This window comes from Lithobates pipiens, unplaced genomic scaffold (genome assembly GCF_037356315.1).
Source record: "Lithobates pipiens isolate NorthernLeopardFrog02 unplaced genomic scaffold, aLitPip1_a1.2 Scaffold_35, whole genome shotgun sequence".
Lineage (NCBI taxonomy): Eukaryota > Metazoa > Chordata > Amphibia > Anura > Ranidae > Lithobates > Lithobates pipiens.
Genome location: NW_027507811.1, coordinates 11,011,888 through 11,031,210, shown reverse-complemented (window position 1 = coordinate 11,031,210; position 19,323 = coordinate 11,011,888). Strand labels below are relative to the sequence as shown.

General features: G+C 47.7%; 2 protein-coding genes across 2 annotated transcripts in view; both read left to right on the top strand.

Annotated features, from left to right (window-relative positions):
• Positions 1 to 13,794, top strand: part of LOC143955485 (uncharacterized) — a 337,730-nt gene extending 323,936 nt beyond the window's left edge. Inside the window, exon 11 of the mRNA XM_077465524.1 lies at positions 11,641 to 13,794. Within this exon, the coding sequence (XP_077321650.1) occupies positions 11,641 to 13,029 (1,389 nt within the window). The 3' untranslated portion in view covers positions 13,030 to 13,794. The remainder of the gene's footprint in view (positions 1 to 11,640) is intronic.
• On the top strand, positions 4,379 to 11,454 carry LOC143955954 (uncharacterized). The gene is made up of 3 exons (XM_077466080.1): positions 4,379 to 4,480; positions 10,225 to 10,428; positions 10,553 to 11,454. Exons 1-3 carry the CDS (start codon positions 4,394 to 4,396, stop codon positions 10,757 to 10,759), a joined length of 498 nt encoding a protein of 165 aa, XP_077322206.1. The 5' UTR covers positions 4,379 to 4,393; the 3' UTR covers positions 10,760 to 11,454.
• Positions 13,795 to 19,323: the final 5,529 nt, after the last annotated feature.

Below are 19,323 nucleotides of genomic sequence, written 5' to 3'. Positions count from 1 at the left end.
CTTGGTGATGGCTGCTCATGTGCCTTCTTAAGGCGGTCGTCCCTAGGTGAGTGTTGGGCTTACCGCAACTTATGCGTTGACTGCAAAGGCTGCAGATGGCAACTCTATTGTCAGCAGCGGACACGTTAAAAAAAAGCCCACACTGCGGAGCCATGTGCCGGTGTCCTGGGAGCGCCAGATGTGACCGTACATGGTTGATGCCAGGCTCCTGATACATTAGCAGTCTGCTTTGTCCCTCCTGTGTCTTAGTTCTGCTTGCTTCTCCTCCCTATCTGCTGGTCCATATCTCCCTCTGAACTCCCCTCCTCTTCCTCTCTTGTGGGCACCCACGTGACATCACTAGACACATCATCATCGATGTCACCTTCCCCACTGCTATAATTAGAGATCTCGGAGTAGGCAGCAACAATGGGGACCAACCTCCTCCTTGGGCTGATCTGGGTACTGTCGTCAGACTGCTGAGTGGCAGTTGCTGCTACCTCCTCTTCCTGATCCAATACCAAGAGTGGCTGCGCATCGGCAATGTCTTGTGATGGATCAGAAAATAATTCCTGTGACTCAAGCGGAAGGTATGTGGTGGTTGTGGTGTTGTTGGTGGTAGTGTCTTTGGGGGTGCACATAGCAGAGAGTGAAGAAGAGGGTGCAGATTGAGAGGATGAGGAGGGTGCAGAAGAGTAAGGCTGAGTGAGTCACTCAACCAAGTCTGGTGCGTCCTTTAAAGTAATCGCACACGCCTTCCGCAATTTCCCACTTTGGCTCAAGCGTGTTGCTACTGCCCTACCTCTACCACCCCTGCGGAAGCGCCTGCCTCTTCCTCTGCCTGTCATTTTTTAAATGACCCTGTGACAAAAGTCTCTAGAGAATTTCCGTATGTATGTGGAAAGTATATTATACGTGTACAAACCTATATACTGTAGACCTATAAAAGGACCTTTGTGGACCTAGTAGCAAGTGATTTGCAGACTGTCCCTGCTCAGAACACCAAACTGTCCCTCAGTCCCTACACTGAGAAAAGACAGCTGCAGAATCGGGCAGCAATCAGCTCAGCAGCACAGCAGTCAAGTATAATATGCTGTCTATATTTGAAAGTATATTATACGTGTACAACCCTACATACTGTACACCTATAAAATGACCTTTGTGGACCTAGTAGCTAGTGATTTGCAGACTGTCCCTGCTCAGAACACCAAACTGTCCCTCAGTCCCTACACTGATAAAAGACAGCTGCAGAATCGGGCAGCACAGCAGTGCACCATAATATACTTTCTATATTTGAAAGAAAGTATATTATATGTGTACAACCCTATATACTGTACACTTATACCAGTCCTTAAAAGGACCTTTGTGGACCTAATAGTAATATGCTAGTGATTAAACTGACTGTCCCTGCTCCACACAGCGTCCTGTCCCTACACTGACAAAAGACTGCTGCAGAATTGGTCAGCAGTGCACTCAGCAATCACCAGCACAGCAGTGCACCAGAACCCTATATACTGTACACCTATACCAGTCCTTAAAAGGACCTTTGGGGACCTAATAGTAATATCTAGTGATTAAACTGACTGTCCCTGCTCCACACAGCAGACAGCTGCAGAATCGGTCAGCAGTGCACTCAGCAATCACCAGCACAGCAGTCGGCAGCAGTGCACCAGAACCCTATATACTGTACACCTACACCAGTCCTTAAAAGGACTTTTGTGGACCTAATAGCTAGACAGTCTGTCCCTGCTCCACACAGCAACCTCTCCCTACACTGACAAAAGACAGAATGTAAAATGGCCGCCAGATCAGGTCTATTTATAAGGTAGGGGGAATGTCCAATTGTCCATGTACTGAAATGTCTCAATTGGCTGTCCTGTACCCCATGATGGATGTGTCATGGGTCAAAGTTCTTCACAATGTAAACAAATATGGCCGCCGCAAACAGCGCCAGAAGTCCGCCGGTTTGGCGAATCGCGAACGAGCAAAATTTTCCATCTCTAGTCAGGACTCTGTGAAGGACGGTCAAGTTCCTCCACTCGCTCATCCACACTATATTGCCAAAAGTATTGGGCCTCTCCTCCAAATCATTTGGAGGAAGGGGGATTATGGTGTGGGATTGTTTTTCAGGGGTTGGGCTTGGCCCCTTAGTTCCAGTGAATGGATCTCTTAAGGAGTCGGCATACCAAGACATTTTGGACACTTTCATGCTCCCAACTTTGTGGGAACAGTTTGGGGGCGGCCCTTTCCTGTTCCAACATGACTGGACACCAGTGCACAAAGCAAGGTCCACAAAGACATGGATGAGCAAGTTTGGGGTAGAGGAACTTGACTGGCCTACACAGAGTCCTGAGCTCAACCTGATAGAACATCTTAGGGATGAATTGGAGTGGAGACTGCGAGGCAAGCCTTCTCGTCCAACATCAGAGCCTCACCCTACAAATTTACTTCTGGAAGAATGGTCAAACATTCCCATAGACACACTTCTAAACCTTGTGGACGGCCTTCCCGGAAGAGTTGAAGTTGTTATAGCTGCACAGGATGGGCCAACTCAATATTGAACCCTACGGACCTGGGGTGGGCTGGGCTGGGGGGCAGGTTGGAAAATTCCCCCCCAGGCTGCCTAACTTATATTCAAAACATCCGCTTTTGTGGCCGCTGTCGCTGACATTTTTTGTGTGTGCAGGAAGTCGACCGATTGTTGTAGTCCGGACCGTGCTCCAGTTCCTGGTGGCGGTGGGTGGGGAGAACAGAGCAGGGGCCAGAAACCACAACTCACGGAGACTGAGTGTTCAAAGGCGGGTCACACGGTGGGTCACGCGCGTCACGTGACTGCAGACATCCTAAGTCTCTCGCATTTGGCTGCCGACTCCCGGACACCCGTGAGTGTTGGGCGATCTCCCGGCTGTCACTCAAACACAAACAGAAGACAGCCCAAGCAGCCGAATGGAGTACAGCCGCTTGGGCTGCTCTCTGTGGCCAGAGGAGAGCGCGGGATGGAGCCTGGAGCGCTCCGCTGATGGACACTGATGAGGTGGCACTAATAAGCTGCACTGATGGACACTGATATGTTGCACTGGTGGACACAATAATGAGGTGGCACTGGTGGGCACTAAGGAGGAGGCACTGTTGGACACTGATGGGCTGCAATGGTAGGCACTGATGAGGTGGCACTGAAGGACACTGATAGGCTGAACTGATGGGCTGCACTGGTAGGCACTGATGAGGTGGTACGAATGGACACTCGGGTTGCCACTTTTTCTTCAAGCCAAACCCGAACACTTTAACGGTGCATATTACATTTTTTTGTTTTCGTATACACTATAGGATTGGAACAGACCTGGGATACCTTTGGGCACACCAAAGATAAAAGAAATGCGGCGCACCTAGTGCCCCCTTAGCCTTCTGTCAAGCCCTGTTCCAAGCTATATTCCTGTTTGAACAATGCGTCCGGGTTTCAGGTGGGCTGAAACCCAGACACATGATTCAAAATCCAGACTGTCCGGGTGAATCCCGGACAGGTGGCAACCCTAATGGACACTGATAAGCTGCATTTAATTGGCAGTGGTAAGGCTGCCGCGCAAAGTGTCACCTCCCTGAAATGAGTTTTTGCAGGTTGGGATGTCTGTGACTGGCTCAGGCTGGGCGCTGGATGGCTGAAACTTGAAGTTTTTATTGAGACAGTCACAGAAAGAAGAAGAAATAACTGTCTGAGAGCAGCTTACTTTTCCACTACAAGTCCCGGAGTCCTTGGACTGGAGGCAGGCAGAGACCAGGGCGTGACTGTCTGCAACTTAAAGTTATCATCACCCTTCCCTGAAGGCTGAGCTGCCATCGGGAGACCCTGACACTCCCAGCTGACCCCCACATCCCACCCCCCCATACACCCCATTTACCCCATTTACCCTGCCCCAGTGCCCTGCCCGCCCAGTAACCTCAAAATATGAAATAGCCCTCAATACTGTCTGGGTTGTCAGGTCCTGTGCTGGCCATGGCCTCTGGGTCCTGCTCGGAGCTGGCCATGGCTTGTGGGTCCTTCTGGGAGCTGGCTGCTGGCATGTGGGTCCTGCTAGCCGCTGGCCTGTGGTTCGATGGGCCACTTGACTGGATTTGCCCTCCCAGGCCTAAGGCTGCCAGCCCTCCCCTGCCACAGACTAAGACTGGGTTGCCATTAAAGTTCATGTGCGTGTAAAGGCAGGCGTCCCAATACTTTTCGCAATGTAGCGTATGAGGATATACAGTACATACACACACACAGCACAAAGCCATGCTCACTCTACGAGACGTTTCTTGGGGCTGCAACCCCTCTGAGCTCCACAAGGTGGTGATCCCACTTCTACCCAGGCAAGTCTCTATGGAAGACAGGAAGTGATGTCACATATAGACAGGAAGTCTCTATGGAAGACAGGAAGTGATGTCACATACAGAGAGGAAGTTCCGGGTGAGAGGTGAGGCGGGAGGAAGTAGAGAGGAGACATTGTGGGAACTTGTAGCAGAGGAGGTAATAAGTTATTATTATTATTATTATACAGGATTTATATGGCGCCAACAGTTTGTTCAGCACTTTACAACATGAGGGCAGATAGTACAGTTATAATACAGGAGGAATCAGAGGGCCCGGCTCATTAGAGCTTACAATCTAAGAATATTATTTTCTATTTATACCCAGTAACCCCCCCCCCCGTCATGTCCGTCCTTTTCCTCCATAGTCACACACATATATAGTGTGGAAACCTATATTAACCCCCTTCAGGGGCAGAACATTCCCCCACTTACCATGCCGGAACATTCTCTTCCATGGAGATACATTTTTTTTTAAGGGTAAATTTTTTAGTTATAACAAACATACATATGGAGCGAACATCGCTCAATCCATTATAAAATATGGCAAACTGGTATACATTTGATGGATACATAACAACTCTTCAATTACATCTCTGCTCTGTTCAATTAAGAGCCTTTAGTGATCAGGAGCTTCATTCGATCTTCACCTTCAGACCAGTCATCTGGAAAGTGGTAAAAACGGACACCAGCCTTGCACGCTGGGTGCACCAAGACAGACGCCGATCCAGAGCTAGGCCGAAGCTGCGGCCTTTCCAAAGCCACGCGATCTGCAGATCGCTCCGCGGATCGCGTGGTGTGCCGATCTGTTCGGTGACGATCCATTGCACCCCCTAGTAAGGATTGAATCTACTGTATTTCCTTAAATTTTACTTTTGTGACATATACTGGTGAATTACTCAGGATACATAGGAACCGTGGCAAGAAGATCACTTTAAAAATATTTATCCTACCTAGCAATGTCAGACGGAGGTTGGTCCACGTCTTTAATGTGGTTTTCATTCTACTAATGAGAGGGTCTAGATTAATTTTGATGTAGGAGGAGAGTGGATGTTGAATCATAACCCCTAAGTATCGGAAGGAGCTAACTATTTGTAGCGTGGAAGAGGGAGGTAGCTTAATCACCGTTGCCTGATCTATCATAAATAGTAGGGATTTGTCCCAGTTTACCTGGAACCCAGAGAAGTGGCCAAACCTTCAGATAATTTCCAGCAGGGCTGGGAGAGACGATTGGGGGTCCTACAAGTATATTAACATGTCATATATGACACTTTCTCTTCTAGACCCCCAATCGTCAGTCCCACAACCTCCCCGCTGGATTTCATCATCGCCGCCAAAGGTTCTATCGCCAACACAAATAGCAGCGGCTATAGGGGGCATGCTTGTCTGGTGCCCCTCTTTATCCGAAAGGGACCAGACACGGATGTGTTTGCTCTCATTCTAGCAGTGGGCTTCACATAGAACAGTTGAACCCATCTAATAAAGGTTCTGCCGAACCCGAAATTCACCAAGACTTCCAGCGGATATGGCCATTCGACCAAATCGAATGCCTTGTGTCCATCTAATGCCAACACAGTACCAGATCCTACAGTATCATGAGTGGCTTGTAGATTAGTAAACAGTTTGCGTAAGTTAATAGCGGCCAATCGCCCCGGGATGAACCCAGTCTGATCTGCTCCAATAATAGTAGCGATGACTGTATTCAATCTCCGGGCGAGCACCTGCAAAGCAGAATTCAAAAGCCTCACCATGAAGAGGCAACCCCCCCTCACCAAGGTGGGGGGAAGACTTCTGCAGTTTTCAGAAGTCTGGAAAAAAGATTCAAGACAGATAGGTCATCTCCATGGTAACCCTGGGGTACAAGCTGGAATTTCAGGACTTTCCACCGTCTCGCTTCCTGGGTTCAAGTGTTCCAAAAAAACCAGAGAAGAGATAATCTCTGTTTCAGGCACTAGACCAATTAATATCTCAAAGGGTGATCATATAGATCCCCACAAAAGAGCAAGTTCTGGGGTTTTATTCAAATCTTTTCATGGTACCAAAACCAAATGGAGACGTCAGACCCATTCTAGATCTAAGAGATCTAAATCCGTTCCTGAAGATTAGCTCCTTTTCGCATGGAGACGTTCAGGTCAGTAGTTTCTATCCTTCTAGGAGGAGAACTTCTGGCGTCAATCGACATCAGGGATGCATGTCTCTAAATTTGCCACTCCTCAAAAGTTTCTGTGGTTCAAGTTCGAACCACAGCGTTTTCAACTTGTAGCCCTGCCCTTCGGGCTAGCCACAGCACCCCGGGTGTTCACCAAAGTGCTGGCCCCACCTCTAGCCATGTTAAGGGCACAGAGCATAACAGTCGTAGCGTACCTAGACGACCTATTGCTAATAGATCAGTCGGTGGCTCATTTGGACCAGCGTACGCACCACAACCAACTATCTGAAAAGTTTGGGTTGGATTCTCAACCTAGAGAAATCTTCCTTAATACCACTAAAGCCCCGTACACACTATCAGATTGTCTGCTGAGTTTTTCCTTCAGATTTACCAAAACCATATAATATGAGGTCAAACCTTAGGAGTGTCAATGTGTATGCAATCAGGCAGGCCCTTCTACTACATGGTTTTGGTAAATCTGAAGGAAAAAATCAGCAGACAATCTGATAGTGTGTATGGGGCTTAAAGAGATTGGAGTACTTGGGTCTGATCATAGACACAGCCCAGGAAAGGGTGTTCTTGCCTCAGGCAAAGATAAACTCCATAAAGGAGCTGGTGCGGATGGTCAGGTCAAATGGCCACCCCTCCATTTGCCTTTGCATAAGGTTACTAGGAACCATGGTGGCTTCATTCAAAGCAGTTTCCCTAGGCCCAGTTTCATTCAAGACTGTTGCAAAACAGTATCCTGTCTGCTTGAAACAAAACAATTCAAGCTTTAGATTTACCAATGCGGTTGTCCCCAAGAGTGTCCCAAAGCCTCACTTGATGGTTACTAACCCAGAATCTGCTAAAAAAATCCTTCAGACCAGTCATCTGGAAAGTGGTAAAAATGGACGCCAGCCTTGCACGCTGGGTAGCAGTACTAGAAAAGACAACTGTCCAGGGACAGTGGTCAAGAACCGAAAGAACCTTGCCCATCAATATCCTAGAGATTTGGGCAGTATGTCTGGCTCTAAATACCTGGACTTTCAGGTTACGGGATTCCCCTGTCAGGGTTCAATCCGACAATGCCACAGCCGTGGCCTATATGAATCACCAAGGGGGCACCAGAAGTCTCTCAGTATAGAGAGAGGTGAACTATATTCTAACTTGGGCAGAAAGGAATTTTCCGTGCCTTTCGGCAGTCTTCATTCCTGGGATTAGAGAACTGACAGACGGACTTCTTAAGTCGCCAGCAATTATTCCCAGGGGAATGGTCTCTTCACCCCGACATATTCCGGTCTTTTTGCCAAAGATGGGCACTCCGGACGTAGATCTTCTAGCGTCCAGGTTCAACATGAAATCAGTCAACTTTGTGGCCACAACAAGGGATCTATTCGCATGTGGAACGGATGCGTTGGTGACCCCGTGGGATCAGTTCCCACTGATCTATGCATTCTCCCTATTCAGTTGCTGCCACAACTTCTTTGCAGGATCAAGCTGGAAAGAAAGCCAGTAATTCTGGTGGCACCAGCATGGCCCAGAAGGTCATGGTATGCAGAAATCTTAAAGATGGCAGTGGAGGGCCCATGGTCCCTCCCACTACGTCCAGATCTGCTCTCACAGGATATTCCATCCTGCCTTACAGTCTCTAAATTTAACGGCTTGGCTATTGAAACCCACATTCTGAAGAAACGTGGGCTCTCCAGGTCGGTTATCGCTACCCTGATTAATCTGCCCGTCAAACCTCTCTTGAACCCTTGGGACTTAAACGAAGTTTTGTCTGTGTTACAAAAACAGCCATTTGAACCGATACAACATATTCCCCTAGTCCTTTGACTAGGAAGTTGGTATTTTTGGTTGCTATATCTTCAGCAAGGAGGTTTTCAGAATTGGCTGCTCTTCTAAGGAGCCATATCTGATTTTTCATGAGGACAGAGTGGTGTTACACCCTCGTCCAGGCTTTTTGCCAAAAGTAATTTTAGGCTTTCTCCTGAGCCAAGATATTGTCCTGCCATCGTTTTTTCCAAAACCATGTTCCAGGGAAGAAAAGTCCCTACATTGTCTTGATGTGGTGAGAGCAGTGAAAAACTATTTCAAGAAAACTGCTCGGATTCGTAAGACTGATGTCTTATTTATTCGGTTAGTGCTTCTTGGGTAGTGCGTCACCAGGCCTCCATGGCTCAGATTTGTAAGGCCGCAACTTGGTCTTCAATGCATACATTCACAAAATTTTATCAGGTGGATATAAGGAGGTATGAGGATATAGCCTTTGGGCGCAGTGTGCTACAAGCAGCAGTATAAGGTCCTTGAGTCTGGGGTTACCCTGCGGGTTGTTTCTCCCTCCCCTCAAGTAGCATAGCTATGGGATGTCCCGTTAAGTAATTGCTTAAGGCCCTGTGTCCCATGATGTACGATAAAGAAAATGGAGTACATCATGGGACACAGAGGTCTCTCCCCTCTTTTTTGGGATTTAAGTATATTGCTTTGCTACAAAAACTGATGTGCTTCTGGAAGGAGGAGGGGTTATAAAGGGAGTAAACTTCCTTGATTGGGTTTACCAGTGTCAACACCTGAAGGTAGCCTATAACCCATTAAGTAATTACCGTATTTATCGGCGCATAACGCACTTTTTTCCCCTTAAAATCGCGGGTGTGTGTTATATGCCGATCCTCCACTATTTTGGAGCCTCTGGGCGGCTTTAAGCCACCTTCGGCCCTTCTCAGCGACATTCGTCTGCCTTCGGCCCTTCTCGGCGGCCGAAAACCGCCAAGAAACGCCGAAGGTGGCCAAAAGCCGACGAGGAGGGCCGAAGGTGGCCAAAAGCCGACGAGCAGGGCCGAAGGTGGCCGAAAGCCGACGAGCAGGGCCGAAGGTGGCCCGAAAGCCGACGAGCAGGGCCAAAGGTGGCCCGAAAGCCGACGAGCAGGGCCAAAGGTGGCCCGAAAGCCGACGAGGAGGGCCGAAGGTGGCCCGAAAGCCGACGAGGAGGGCCGAAGGTGGCCGAAAGCCGACGAGCAGGGCCGAAGGTGGCCCGAAAGCCGACGAGCAGGGCCGAAGGTGGCCCGAAAGCCGACGAGGAGGGCCGAAGGTGGCCGAAAGCCGACGAGGAGGGCCGAAGGCGGCCGAGAACTACCGAGCGCCGCCGAGATACACAGGACATCTCGGTGGTGCCATATTTTAAAAATAAGACCTGAAAATGAAACTGACAAGGCTGAAAATGACACTGACAAGGGGACGACGATGGACAAGGCTGCAATGATGGACAAGGCTGCAATGATGGACAAGGCTGCAATGATGGACAAGGCTGCAATGATGGACAAGCTGCATATGACACTGACAAGGCTTCAGATGGACACTGATAAGGCTGCATTGATGGACATTTAAATGTAAGGTTTTTTTTTGTCCTCCTAAACTTGGGGTGCGTGTTATACGCCGATAAATACGGTACTTAAGGCTTTGTGTCCCATTATGTACTCCAAGAAAAGGATTTTATGGGTAAGCTGTTAAACACATCCTATTATTCTAATGTTTCTTTTCTGTATAAATAAATTAGATTGTTATCCTTTTTGCAAGTTATCATTCGTTACTGATTTTATTGGTTATAGCTGCAACCGCATTGGTTGATTCTTGTATAGACAAGGTTGTACTCACTTATTTGATGTATCATTAAGCGTATAAGTGAGATAGGTAAAAATCGCCATATCACAATTATTAGTAGTTATGATTTATACACAATCATGTTTGTTACAATAAATGTTTTATTATATATTCAGAGTGGAAACCTTGAGGATTATAATAGTGTTATTAAAGAAGAGTACAAGCAAGAGGACAAGGAATATGGTGTAATGAAGGAGCTTTCAGGACACAAGGATATGATGGAGCCACCTAATAACATAAACCCACCAGAGGGATGTCCCCATCCTCTGTATTCCCGGGATTCCACACAGGAAGATCACACCATCCCCCACTGTTACAAGGTTGGTGGGACGGAGAATCTAGAACATACACTTACAGAGACAATGTGTGGATTTTTTATGTGATGTCACAATATTAAAGCTCTTATTTTACAGATGATTTTTCTCTCTCATTTTCTTGGTTTAGAGTGGAGATCCAATCGATATAGAATTTGAGGTGAAATCAGAAGAAGAAGAAGAGAGGTATGTGAGGGATGATCAGCAGTCTATGGAGGAGGATGGAATAACGGGGACATTTATAGAGGAGGACACTCCTACAGAGATCAGCACAGGTGGGTCATTAACACTAAATCCATTCCTCCACCCATACTGCTCACTGATTGGTCCAGAGTAGGGCGGGGGCTGGGTGATATCAGCCTGTAATCCCCTGGTCACTTTCCTGAGCTGTGTTCCCCGTCCTGTATTCCTGGATTTCTCTCCGATAATCTTCCTTCTCTGTGCTGCCGACACAATTTATGTATCTAGACTGGATTTATGGAGATTCTGGGGATCAGCAAAATGTTGACTCTCACTATAGTCATTGCTCAACCTAGGCACCAGTGGCATGTGTCTTGGGTCTTCTGCCCCATGCCAGGGTATAGCAGGATCTCTATCTTTGCAATTCTTCTGGGGTCACTTGCTCTGTTTTCTTTCCTTGCTGTTCCCGGGTGGAGGGATATGTCTGAATAGTCTCAGACCCAAGTCACTGAGTGCAGTCTCATGAGATGGGAGGAGCGGTGTGGGACCTCTGCAACTTGTCTCATGTAATCATTTCATCTTCCACTGATTACTGAACACCAATATTATGAATCCTGACCCTTACACTATATCATTTATATTGTACATTACATACTCCTGACCCCTGCACTATATACTCTATATAGTACATTATATACACCAATGATGGGGGTCTTCAGGATCAGTCCAGTCTTCATCTTGGTTGTTCTCCCCCCATCCTCACTCTCTGACCTTTGGTGGGGCTCAGCCCCGCTGTTATTCATGACTAAATCATGGAGTAAATAAGGAAGTGCAGGACTTCTTGTGTTGGGAAGATGGCAATGAGTGATAGAGGGGGAGGGGACACTCGTCCTATAATCCCCTCTTCACTGTAACTCCTATAGAAGACAGTTCTCATTGTTTCCTCCCTCTCTGACTAAGGTCCATGAATAAAGAAATGATCTGGTAGGAGATCAGAGGACCCATTTACTAGTTACCTTGAGGGGGGAATTGTAAGATCCTCAGAGACAAAGCTGCCTGATGTGGGCGGAGTCCTGGTTTAGGGGAACCAATCAGCTCATGTCTAGTAATAATCTTTGTATTTCTATTTTATTAGATGGACGGGAGATGAGGAAAACCTCAGAGGATTGTCTCACTTTGTCTCCAGACTGTAAAGTAGAAGATGAGGACATCACACAGTATAGTCCAGGAGAAAACCCGACCACCTCAAATGTCCATCCGGCACCACACAGTGTAGATGGACCATCGTATTCCTCTTATCCCGAGGAACCTCAGACTGTGCGGGACGGTGCCGGACCATCGTATTCCTCTTATCCCGAGGAACCTCAGACTGTGCGGGACGGTGCCGGACCATCGTATTCCTCTTATCCCGAGGAACCTCAGACTGTGCGGGACGGGGCCGGACCATCGTATTCCTCTTATCCTGAGGAACCTCAGACTGTGCGGGACGGGGCCGGACCATCGTATTCCTCTTATCCTGAGGAACCTCAGACTGTGAGGGACGGTGCCGTCCTTCCAACAAATAAGAGGTTTTCCTGTACTGATTGCGGGAAGCATTTCAATTCTAAGTCTGGCCTTAATCTGCATAAAAAATTTCATACAGGTGAGAAGCCACATTCCTGTTCTGAGTGCGGGAAAAGTTTTGTACAAAAATCAGTACTTGATAAACATCAGAGGTCTCACACGGGTGAGAAGCCATATTCCTGTCCTGAGTGCGGGAAATGTTTTTCAGTTAAGTCAAATCTTGATACACATCAGAGGTCGCACACGGGTGAGAAGCCGTATTCCTGTCCTGAGTGTGGGAAATGTTTTGTACAGAAATCAAAACTTCTCATACATCAGAGGTCTCACACTGGTGAGAAGCCCTATTCCTGTCCTGAGTGCGGGAAATGTTTTTCAGTTAGGTCGACTCTTGATAAACATCAGAGGTTGCACACGGGTGAAAAGCCGTATTGTTGTCCTGAGTGCGGGAAATGTTTTTCAGTTAAGTCAAATCTTGATACACATCAGAGGTTGCACACGGGTGAGAAGCCTTATTGTTGTCCTGAGTGCGGGAAATGTTTTTCAGTTAAGTGGCATCTTGATATACATCAGAGGTGGCACACGGGTGAGAAGCCGTATTCCTGTCCTGAGTGTGGGAAATGTTTTTCAGTTAAGTCACATCTTGATACACATCAAAGGTCGCACACGGGTGAGAAGCCGTATTCCTGTCCTGAGTGTGGGAAATGTTTTGTACAGAAAACAAAACTTCTCATACATCAGAGGTCTCACACGGGTGAGAAGCCGTATTCCTGTCCAGAGTGCGGGAAATGTTTTTCAAGGAATTCCCTCCTTTCCACACATCAGAAATCGCACACGGGTGAGAAGCCGTATTCTTGCCCTGAGTGAGGGAATTGTTCCTCACTGAAGTCCTGTCTTCCTGTACATCATGGGGTTCCACCCAACCCTGAAGGTGTATTAGTGAGTGCGGGAAATGTCTTGTATATGAATGTTGCTGGACATGTGGGGAAGAAGCACACCCTGATATACACCTCAGATATACTCCATGGCTGATCTTCATTATGGAAGAAACAGTTGATAAGGAGATCAGAGATCACCAAAGACATGGATGAAGTGTTGTACCGTGTCGGCCATTGATAGCAGGAGAAAAATAAAAATGGAGCCATTACCTTTCATTTTGTGCTGTAAACTCTTGCAAGAGGTCTGTTTTCTCAAGTCGTCCTTCAGGACGAAACGCGTTCACCCCACCACTTTAAAGGCGGTCCTCTAGGCCATTTAAAATAAAAATTGAGTCATTAACTCTCATTGGCTGAGGACATTTTGTGGCGGAAACTTTTTTTTTTTCTATTGATTGAACTAGATCGGGGTAGGGAACCTTTTTGGCTGAGAGAGCCGTGAACGCCACATATTTTAAAACGTAATTTTGTGAGAGCCGTACAATATGTTTAAAACTCAATACAAGTAAAGGTGCGCATTTTATGTAAGACCAACACTTTTAAAGTACAATAAGTCTCTGAATTAAACAATCGGGTGTTCTTTATTAAGCGATAAATCACAAAACAAAGAAATATACGGCCGAATGTGAAGTGACCTCTGAATTCTTTTTAATAACGTTGTTATGCTGTTGATAAATAAAGTACTTCTTACCATTAATGCGACTTCTGGTGCTGCATGGTTTGGCTGGTGGCTTTGTAGTCTGGCTGATACGTGGTGAGGTTAAGCTTCATGCAGGCGTTGAGGCTTCCATCTCCCCCACTGTAATATCCACGTCATCTCCTCCACTGTAATGTCCACGTCATCTCACCCCCCCACTGTAATATCCACGTCATCTCCCCCCACTGTAATATCCACATCATCTCCCCCCACTGTAATATCCACATCATCTCCCCCCACTGTAATATCCACATCATCTCCCCCCCACTGTAATATCCACGTCGTTTCCCCCCACTGTAATATCCACGTCATCTCCCCCACTGTAATATCCACGTCATCTCCCCCCACTGTAATATCCACGTCATCTCCCCCCACTGTAATATCCACGTCATCTCCCCCACTGTAATATCCACGTCATCTCCCCCCACTGTAATATCCACATCATCTCCCCCCACTGTAATATCCACATCATCTCCCCCCCACTGTAATATCCACGTCGTTTCCCCCCACTGTAATATCCACGTCATCTCCCCCACTGTAATATCCACGTCATCTCCCCCCACTGTAATATCCACGTCATCTCCCCCCACTGTAATATCCACGTCATCTCCCCCACTGTAATATCCACATCATCTCCCCCCACTGTAATATCCACATCATCTCCCCCCACTGTAATATCCACTTCATCTCCTCCACTGTAATATCCACGTCATCTCCCCCAACTGTAATATCTATGTCATCTCCCCCCACTGTAATATCCACATCTCACCCAACTGTAATATCCACGTCATCTCCCCCCACTGTAATATCCACGTCATCTCCCCCCACTGTAATATCCACGTCAACCCCCCAATTTAATATCCATGTAATTTCCTCCACTGCAATATCCACGTCATCTCCCCCCACTGTAATATCCACTTCATCTCCTCCACTGTAATATTCACGTCATCTCCCCCACTGTAATATTCACGTCATCTCCCCCACTGTAATATCCACGTCATCTCCCCCCACTGTAATATCCATATTATCTCCTCCCACTCTAATAACTACGTCATCTCCCCCCACTGTAATATCCACGTCATCCCCCCCACTGTAATATCCACGTCATCCCCCCCACTGTAATATCCACGTCATCTCCCCCACTGTAATATCCACGTCATCTCCCCCCCACTGTAATATCCACGTCATCTCCCCCACTGTAATATCCACGTCATCTCCCCCCCACTGTAATATCCACGTCATCTCTCCCCCACTGTAATATCCACGTCATCTCCCCCCCACTGTAATATCCACGTCATCTCCCCCCCACTGTAATATCCACGTCATCTCTCCCCCACTGTAATATCCACGTCATCTCCCCCCCCACTGTAATATCCACGTCATCTCCCCCCCACTGTAATATCCACTTCATCTCCCCCAACTGTAATATCTACGTCATCTCCCCCCACTGTAATATCCACATCTCACCCAACTGTAATATCCACGTCATCTCCCCCCACTGTAATATCCACGTCATCTCCTCCACTGTAATATCCACATCATCTCCCCCCACTGTAATATCCACATCATCTCCCCCCACTGTAATATCCACATCATCTCCCCCCCACTGTAATATCCACGTCGTTTCCCCCCACTGTAATATCCACGTCATCTCCCCCACTGTAATATCCACGTCATCTCCCCCCACTGTAATATCCACGTCATCTCCCCCCACTGTAATATCCACGTCATCTCCCCCCACTGTAATATCCACGTCATCTCCCCCACTGTAATATCCACGTCATCTCCCCCCACTGTAATATCCACATCATCTCCCCCCACTGTAATATCCACATCATCTCCCCCCACTGTAATATCCACTTCATCTCCTCCACTGTAATATCCACGTCATCTCCCCCAACTGTAATATCTATGTCATCTCCCCCCACTGTAATATCCACATCTCACCCAACTGTAATATCCACGTCATCTCCCCCCACTGTAATATCCACGTCATCTCCCCCCACTGTAATATCCACGTCATCCCCCCAATTTAATATCCATGTAATTTCCTCCACTGCAATATCCACGTCATCTCCCCCCACTGTAATATCCACTTCATCTCCTCCACTGTAATATTCACGTCATCTCCCCCACTGTAATATTCACGTCATCTCCCCCACTGTAATATCCACGTCATCTCCCCCCACTGTAATATCCATATTATCTCCTCCCACTCTAATAACTACGTCATCTCCCCCCACTGTAATATCCACGTCATCCCCCCCACTGTAATATCCACGTCATCTCCCCCACTGTAATATCCACGTCATCTCCCCCCCACTGTAATATCCACGTCATCTCCCCCACTGTAATATCCACGTCATCTCCCCCCCACTGTAATATCCACGTCATCTCTCCCCCACTGTAATATCCACGTCATCTCCCCCCCCCACTGTAATATCCACGTCATCTCCCCCCCACTGTAATATCCACTTCATCTCCCCCAACTGTAATATCTACGTCATCTCCCCCCACTGTAATATCCACATCTCACCCAACTGTAATATCCACGTCATCTCCCCCCACTGTAATATCCACGTCATCTCCCCCCACTGTAATATCCACGTCATCTCCCCCCACTGTAATATCCACGTCATCTCCCCCACTGTAATATCCACATCATCTCCCCCACTGTAATATCCACATCTCCCCCAACTGTAATATCTACGTCATTACGTCATCTCCCCCCACTGTAATATCCACATCTCACCCAACTGTAATATCCACGTCATCTCCCCCCACTGTAATATCCACGTCATCTCCCCCCACTGTAATATCCACATCATCTCCCCCCCCCACTGTAATATCCATGTCATCTCCTCCCACTGTAATATCCACGTCATCTCCTCCCACTGTAATATCCACGTCATTTCCTCCACTGCAATATCCACGTGATCTCCCCCCACTGTAATATCCACGTCATCTCCCCCCACTCTAATATCCATGTCATCTCCCCCCACTGTAATATCCACGTCATCTCCCCCACTGTAATATCAACGTCATCTCCCCCTACGGTAATATCCACATCTCCCCCACTGTAATATCCACGTCATCTCCCCCCCCACTGTAATATCCACGTCATCTTCCCCCACTGTAATATCCACATCTCCCCCCACTGTAATATCCACATCTCCCCCCACTGAAATATCCACGACATCTCCCCCCACTGTAATATCCACATCTCCCCCCACTGTAATATCCACGTCATCTCCCCCCACTGTAATATCCACATCATCTCCCCCCACTGTAATATCCACATCTCCCCCCACTGTAATATCCACGTCATCTCCCCCCACTGTAATATCCACATCATCTCCTCCCACTCTAATATCTATGTCATCTCCCCCCACTGTAATATCCACACCTCCCCCCACTGTAATATCCGCGTCATCTCCCCCCACTATAATATCCACATCTCCCCCACTGTAATATCCACTTCATCTCCCCCACTGTAATATCCACGTCATCTCCCTCCACTGTAATATCCACATCTCACCCAACTGTAATATCCACGTCCTCTCCCCCCACTGTAATATCTATGTCGTCTCCCCCCACTGTAATATCCATGTCATCTCCCCCACTGTAATATCCATGTCGTCATCTCCCCCCACTGTAATATCCACGCCCCCCCCCATTGTAAGATCCACGTCATCTCCTCCCACTGTAATATCCACGTCATCTCCCCCCACTGTAATATCCACATCATCTCCCCCCACTGTAATATCCACATCATCTCCCCCCACTGTAATATCCACATCATCTCCCCCCACTGTAATATCCACTTCATCTCCTCCACTGTAATATCCACGTCATCTCCCCCAACTGTAATATCTATGTCATCTCCCCCCACTGTAATATCCACATCTCACCCAACTGTAATATCCACGTCATCTCCCCCCACTGTAATATCCACGTCATCTCCCCCCACTGTAATATCCACGTCAACCCCCCAATTTAATATCCATGTAATTTCCTCCACTGCAATATCCACGTCATCTCCCCCCACTGTAATATCCACTTCATCTCCTCCACTGTAATATTCACGTCATCTCCCCCACTGTAATATTCACGTCATCTCCCCCACTGTAATATCCACGTCATCTCCCCCCACTGTAATATCCATATTATCTCCTCCCACTCTAATAACTACGTCATCTCCCCCCACTGTAATATCCACGTCATCCCCCCCACTGTAATATCCACGTCATCCCCCCCACTGTAATATCCACGTCATCTCCCCCACTGTAATATCCACGTCATCTCCCCCCCACTGTAATATCCACGTCATCTCCCCCACTGTAATATCCACGTCATCTCCCCCCCACTGTAATATCCACGTCATCTCTCCCCCACTGTAATATCCACGTCATCTCCCCCCCACTGTAATATCCACGTCATCTCCCCCCCACTGTAATATCCACGTCATCTCTCCCCCACTGTAATATCCACGTCATCTCCCCCCCCACTGTAATATCCACGTCATCTCCCCCCCACTGTAATATCCACTTCATCTCCCCCAACTGTAATATCTACGTCATCTCCCCCCACTGTAATATCCACATCTCACCCAACTGTAATATCCACGTCATCTCCCCCCACTGTAATATCCACGTCATCTCCCCCCACTGTAATATCCACGTCATCTCCTCCACTGTAATATCCACATCATCTCCCCCCACTGTAATATCCACATCATCTCCCCCCACTGTAATATCCACATCATCTCCCCCCCACTGTAATATCCACGTCGTTTCCCCCCACTGTAATATCCACGTCATCTCCCCCACTGTAATATCCACGTCATCTCCCCCCACTGTAATATCCACGTCATCTCCCCCCACTGTAATATCCACGTCATCTCCCCCCACTGTAATATCCACGTCATCTCCCCCACTGTAATATCCACGTCATCTCCCCCCACTGTAATATCCACATCATCTCCCCCCACTGTAATATCCACATCATCTCCCCCCACTGTAATATCCACTTCATCTCCTCCACTGTAATATCCACGTCATCTCCCCCAACTGTAATATCTATGTCATCTCCCCCCACTGTAATATCCACATCTCACCCAACTGTAATATCCACGTCATCTCCCCCCACTGTAATATCCACGTCATCTCCCCCCACTGTAATATCCACGTCATCCCCCCAATTTAATATCCATGTAATTTCCTCCACTGCAATATCCACGTCATCTCCCCCCACTGTAATATCCACTTCATCTCCTCCACTGTAATATTCACGTCATCTCCCCCACTGTAATATTCACGTCATCTCCCCCACTGTAATATCCACGTCATCTCCCCCCACTGTAATATCCATATTATCTCCTCCCACTCTAATAACTACGTCATCTCCCCCCACTGTAATATCCACGTCATCCCCCCCACTGTAATATCCACGTCATCTCCCCCACTGTAATATCCACGTCATCTCCCCCCCACTGTAATATCCACGTCATCTCCCCCACTGTAATATCCA